The sequence below is a fragment of the Bidens hawaiensis genome, unplaced genomic scaffold (genome assembly GCF_021521415.1).
Source record: "Bidens hawaiensis isolate Kalapana, Puna unplaced genomic scaffold, B.hawaiensis_p1.1 tig00003649_1, whole genome shotgun sequence".
NCBI classification, from domain to species: Eukaryota; Viridiplantae; Streptophyta; class Magnoliopsida; order Asterales; family Asteraceae; genus Bidens; species Bidens hawaiensis.
The window spans coordinates 181916-188139 of NW_027491208.1; the positions used below are offsets into that span (position 1 = coordinate 181916).

Genomic DNA, 6224 nt, shown 5'->3' on the forward strand with positions numbered 1-6224 from the left:
AGTTTTAACAAAAATACTATGTGTCTCAAAATAATATCTTAACTTGGTAGATGCCATAACTAAAGCTAAACTTAACTTTTCTAAATGAGAATACATGTTTTCAGCATCCAGCAGACTTTTACTTACATAGTAGATATGATGTTGTTGCCCTTCGTGATTCTTGACCTTTACAACACTTACAGTGTCTCGGGTTACCGCCAAATAGAGCCATAATGGCTCACCATCTTCAGGCTTCATGTGTAAAGGTGCTAATGAAAGATATTATTTTAAGTCTTCAAGTGCCTTCTCATGCTTTTGTCCCCATTCAAACTTCTTGTTATTTATCAGGATCTCATAGAACTCTTTGCACTTTTCTGAGGATCTCGAGATAAACCTATTCAGGGCTGTGTACCTGAAAATTAATCTCTGAACATCCTTCACGTTGGCAGGTGCTTTCAGGCTCAAAATGGCTTTGATTTGCTATGGAATTGCTTCTATCCCCCTCTTAGTAACCACGTATCCCAAAACCTACCTGCCCCCACTCCAAAGTGACACTTGGACGGGTTCGGCTTCATGTTGTATATGCCAAGGATATCAAAGGCCTCTTCAAGATTCTGGAGGTGATTCCCATATTTCCTTGAATTCACCACCATGTCATCGACATTCACCTCCATGGTTTCCTCCAATTTCTCTTTGAAAATCATGTTGACATGTCTTTGATAACTCGCACCTGCATTTTTTAAACCAAAATGCATTGTGGTGTAACAATATATACCTGTCGGGGTCATTAATGCCTTGTATTCTTGATCTGAGGGTTCCATTTGGATCTGATGGAATCCCGAAGATGCATCCATAAAGGTTAACATTGATGACCAACAGTTCCATCTACCATCGAGTCTATGCGTGGTAAGGGGAAATGATCTTTGGGACAAGCTTTGTTGAGGTCTGTGTAGTTTACACAAACTCTCCACTTGCCATTCTTCTTTTGTACGACTACCACGTTCGCCAAACATCTTGGGAACTTGACCTCCCTGATCATTACAGCTTTCAATGGCCTATCCACCTCCTCTTGTATAATTGCATTCCTTTCTAGGGAGAACTTCCTTCTCTTTTGTTAAATTGGCCTGAAACTTTTGTCCAAACCCAATTTATGAGTTATAATATTTTTATAAATACGTGTCATCTCCTTGTGTTTCCATGAAAAGGTGGATATTATGCTTTTGAGGAACTTGAAAAACTGATCTTCAATTTCTTCAGGAATCCCAATTCCTATCAACACTTTGATGTTGGAATCCTGATAATATAATTGTACATCTTTGATCTCTTGCTTAGTTGCTTCTAAGACATTAGTTTTTTTTCTTTGAATGCTATGCTTGAGTTGATTTAGCTGTTGGTTTCATTGACGAGGCATAATAGTCTTTAGCTTCTTGTTGATCACCTTGAATCTTAACGATCCCCCAAGGCGCTAACATCTTGATGCACTGGTGATAGGTTGAGGGGACCTCTTTCATATCGTGGATCCAGGGTCTACCTAAGATAACACTGAAAGAGGTTAACACATCAATAACACAAAAATTGTGGATAGAGTTTACTCCCTTAACATAAACTCGAAGCTTGATCTCTAATGTACTCTTGGCTTCTCTGCTGAATCCCACATAAACTGAAGACTTTGATACAATCTCAGATTCAGGAATGTTCATTCTCTTCAGGGTCTCCAGTTGTATATTATTCACCGAGCTTCCATTGTCCACTTGGATTCTGCTCACAAAACAATTAGCAACATACTGTGGCATGACCAAACTGTCGTGATTAGGATCCCGAATGTTGTTCATGTCCTCATCATCGAATGTGACTCCATATTCTTTGGGCAAGTTCATCGTTATGGTTGGTCCCTCGGGCTTTTTTGGTTTTGCTACTTTGGCATTCCTTTTAGTTGCTGAGTAGGATGTGTCGCACATATATAAACCTCTTGAAATAACATTCACAATATGAGCGCCTGGAGGTGGTGATTATGCGCTTTTGGGATCCTGCTTGGGATCCTGGTTTCTGTTTTATTTCCTAGCAACTCTTTTAAGTGGCCCTTGATGAGTAGGTAACTGATCTCCCTCCTTAGAGAAATTCAGTCTTCCGTCACATGACCGAAATCTTCATGGAAAGTGCACCACTTGGACTTGACCTTCCAGGCAACATTTTTCTCCTTCTTTCATGGACATCTTTCCTTTTCACCTAGATCATGCATAACCCACATTAATCCTGGGATATTAACCGAAAAACAGTAATCATTTAAATTGGGATAAGATTGATCATCCTCATCATCGTCCCCAACATTGACCCTATCATTTATGGAATATGGTTTGGATTTATATGGCTTGGATGATGGGGAATCTGACTTCCTGTTCGGTGGTTGTAGTTGTTGACACTAGGGGTGTTCAGTATTCAAATTGGACTCGAATAACTCGAAATTCGATTCGGCTCGTATTCGAATTTAAAGGTTTGAATTCGATTCGGTTCGAATTCGATTTTAGAAATCGAATTTCGAATCGAATACAAATTGATGCTTTTAAATTCGATTCGGTTCACAATTCGAATTCAAACTATACATTTTACTTTTGTTATATATATACATACTTATGAAAAGAAAAATCACATAAATATTTTGAGTTATATAGATCAAAAATTGAAAGTTAATCACTTTGTTCAATAATTAATGTTATTGGACAATACCATTTTTGAATATTTAGGATGTAATACTTTAAATGATTTATTTATTTTATGTGCTTGTACTTTTTGTTGTTGAAAAATTCAAATTTGTAGGGTTTTGAAACTGAAATAGATTTTTTAACTGAATTCGAATCGATTCGAATTCGAACTTCATTCTCGAATTTCGAATTAGCTTTTCTGAATTTGAATTGAATCGAATTTGTCGAATCTATTTTGAATTCAAATCGAATTCGAATCCAGCTTCAATATTTCAAAATTCGAATAATTCGATTCAAATATATTCGAATATTCGAATTCGATTCGTTGAACACTCGTAGTTGACAATATCTGGCCTTTGCTAAACCAACTTGTCTTCTTCTAGCCTGATGAACTCGAGAGACCTGCAAGGATTCATAAGAAGATCCTCATAGAAAAGGATTGTCTTTTTGATCCCCATAACGAAAGCTTGCACCATCTTTGCTACATCAAGGCTTGGAATCTCCAAAGCTTCCTTTCTAAATTTGCTAACATAATCTCTAAGGTATTCAACATTGCCCTGAACTACCCTATACAGGTGACTAGTTAACCTTTCGAAACTTCTACTGCAAGAAAATTGGTTATTAAATAGATTAACTAAGCAAAAGACTGAATAGAAAATGAGGGACACTTAGGAGCCATTTTAACGCAGCTCCGGATAAAGTTGAGCCCAAGTCTTTGCACAAGCAGGCTTCCTTGATATTCTGAGGTATGGGGTTGATCTCCATTCTTTCTTGATATTGGGCGACATGTTGTTTAAGATCCGTAGTTCCATCATATAGCTTCATGATTGGAGTCTGGAATCGCTTGGGGATCTTAGCATTACATTTGGGGAGTGCGAATCTTGAGATCCTGTGACTTCTTGGAGCTACCTCCGGAATCGGCTGAACTATCCCAGGAACTCTGGATATCAACCCCTTAAGATTTTGTAACTTCTTCTACACTATCGGGCTAATACCAAAATATTGAACATGATGAATCATTTTGGTTACGGATTGCATGGGAAGGATATCATCATAACAATTCCCTTGGGATCCTGATACTTCAAAGTTCAGGTTCCTATGTTGCAATGAAGTGAAGGATTCCTCCGTTAGCTTCTTCCCTTGTGCCCGGATATCCCGGAGCTCCCTTATGACAGAGTTGTTGGTTTGCTTCCGAGTCTTCATGTGCTCCTTCATCTGCATTAAAGTATCAAAAATATCATCATTAGACATAAGGACAATCCTCGTATGAGGAGAATCACATCTTTGGACTGGCATGCCGGTAGAAGGTTTTGTTGTAGGAGGAAGCATGCTGTTTGATCCTTCAGCTCCTGAGATGTGAACGCCAACATTGGTCATCTTCCTCTGGAAAACAGGTGGAGGAGGAAGTGGTTGAGCGGCTCCAGAAATTGCGAACGACTTGGATGAAGATGTAGATTTTATTGAGAGGCCAAATTTGAATATAGCTTTATGAGGTAACAATTTAGGATGAATATAAATATGGATTTGAGAATGAAAAACACCACTTTCCACATGGTGGACGCCAAACTGTGTTGGTAAAAAATTATCGAAGCAATAACTGAACAAATTCGTTAAGTGAGGTAGAGTGTATTTCAACAATGTGGTAAGTAATTGCAATAAAAGTAAAGGTGAACACATCTATATAGCGAAGAAAATCCTAAGATCCTGGTAAGGATTTTCGGGAAAAACCTCGGGAGGGGAAAACTATCCTCTGCCTCAATTTATTAATAAGAACAAAGTGGTTACAAATAGTGAGCTTGTTGAGAACAAAAGCTAAGTACAGTAGTGCGACTAATGAGTGCATAGGATTTTGTGTTCCAGATGTTCTCATCAGCCTCCTTTTATAAAAAAAAAATAACAAATTAAGCTACAAATCCGGAAACCTTAGCTATGTGGTACTCATTCTTCAACTCCACGTGCAGTTCAACTAAGCTCCAAAATTATATGTAAGTGTGAGTCTTCTAGTCGCTTTAGGTTGTTAGCCAAGGAGTAACCTGCAAGCTTATCAATTTGTTTAAATAAAACAAGGTTCTTGATTCTGAACCTGCTTAAGATCCCGATTATTAGGATATCAAACAAAATACCAGTTAAGATCCTAATCGAGAAATTGACCCATAACAATTAAATTGACCCATAACACTTTCAGGTTACACTTTTCGGTTTATAATCAAATGGCTAGTAGATTTGGTCAACTTAAAGAACCAGAGATCTAGTCAATTGACATGTGAAAACGAAAGAATAAGTCACAACGATCATATGAGTGCAGCTCAAGTTGAAGACCTAGTAAATAGACATACTTTTAGGGATATTAGTTGTTTTACTTTATCATAAATAGAGGATGGTTAAACGAAGTAGGACACACTATTCACACTCACTACACTTGAAATTGTATTCCAGCTCTCGTTTACAATCAATTCTCGACTTGTACTGAATCTTTTTAGTTAATAATGTTTATGAGGTAGGAGGATAGTTTTCCTCTCCGGAGGTTTTGTGCCGGAGATCCTCATCAAGATCAAGAGCTTTCCTCGCTATATCCTGTGTCACCTTAATTCATTTTACTTCATCTCACATAACACTTGTATCATCTTGAAAAAAACACTACCTCACTTACTAAGTTTGATCAAGAAATTACTTTGGTAATTTTTGACCAAAACAATTTGTCACCCACCGTCGGGCAAGTGGTGTTGTTAATCCTTAAATTCATCCTAAAGCTTTTCTAAATCACTATCTTTCAAAACTCTTCTAAAAAAATAGCATCTCAATCAAAATTTACACCTTCTTCTATGCCGTCTTCAACTGCTGGAGTATCACAGAGGAAGACAACCAATGCTAGCATAACCATCTCAAGATCATGAGGCCCAAGTGGTGTTTTGGAAGGGAATATCAAAGTAGTGAATGTTTTGGTCAAAAATCACCAAAGCAATAGTTGAACAAATTCGTTAGGTGAGGTAGTGTGCTTCTCAAAAATCAAGTGAATAAATGCCGTAAAAGCAAAGTGAAAAAAAACGATGCAGCGAGGAAAAACATAGGATCTTGATGAGGATCTATGGAAAAAAACCTCGGGAGAGGAAAACTATCCCTGCCTCAGTTTATGAATAAGTAAACTTGGAGTACAAATCGAGAATTGAATGAGAACAATCGCGAGTACATAAGTGTAAGTAGTGAGTGCAGAGATTGCGTGTTTAAAATGTTCTCGTCAGCCTCTTTTTATAGAGATATTAAATAACAAACAAAGCTACAAATCAGGAAACCCTAAATATGTGACTGTCGTATGACTTATTCTTCAACTCCACGTGCAGGATGTTGTAGTTGGTGATACAGTAGTTGGTTATGATACTGTAGTTGGTGAAGAAGGTAGTGATACTATTCTATATACGTATACCATAAACGCTGTCACACCCTCAAAATCCACTAACGGAGTTTTACCTTCAGAGGGTGTGAACTAACAGGATCGGAATCATTAGTTATATCAAACACCAAAATTAAAGTTTTCAAAAACAACCAAGA

At 37.6% G+C, this 6224-nt stretch overlaps 1 protein-coding gene across 1 annotated transcript; it reads right to left on the reverse strand.

Annotated features, from left to right (window-relative positions):
- Positions 1–1346: 1346 nt before the first annotated feature.
- LOC143623975 (uncharacterized) lies at positions 1347–1856 on the reverse strand. The gene has a single exon (XM_077094747.1). It carries the CDS (start codon positions 1854–1856, stop codon positions 1347–1349), a length of 510 nt encoding a protein of 169 aa, XP_076950862.1.
- Positions 1857–6224: the final 4368 nt, after the last annotated feature.

What these genes read in the sequence shown, in the direction of transcription:
- LOC143623975 (XM_077094747.1), bottom strand. Translation starts at nt 1,856, where the DNA reads ATGAACTTGCCCAAAGAATATGGAGTCACATTCGATGATGAGGACATG.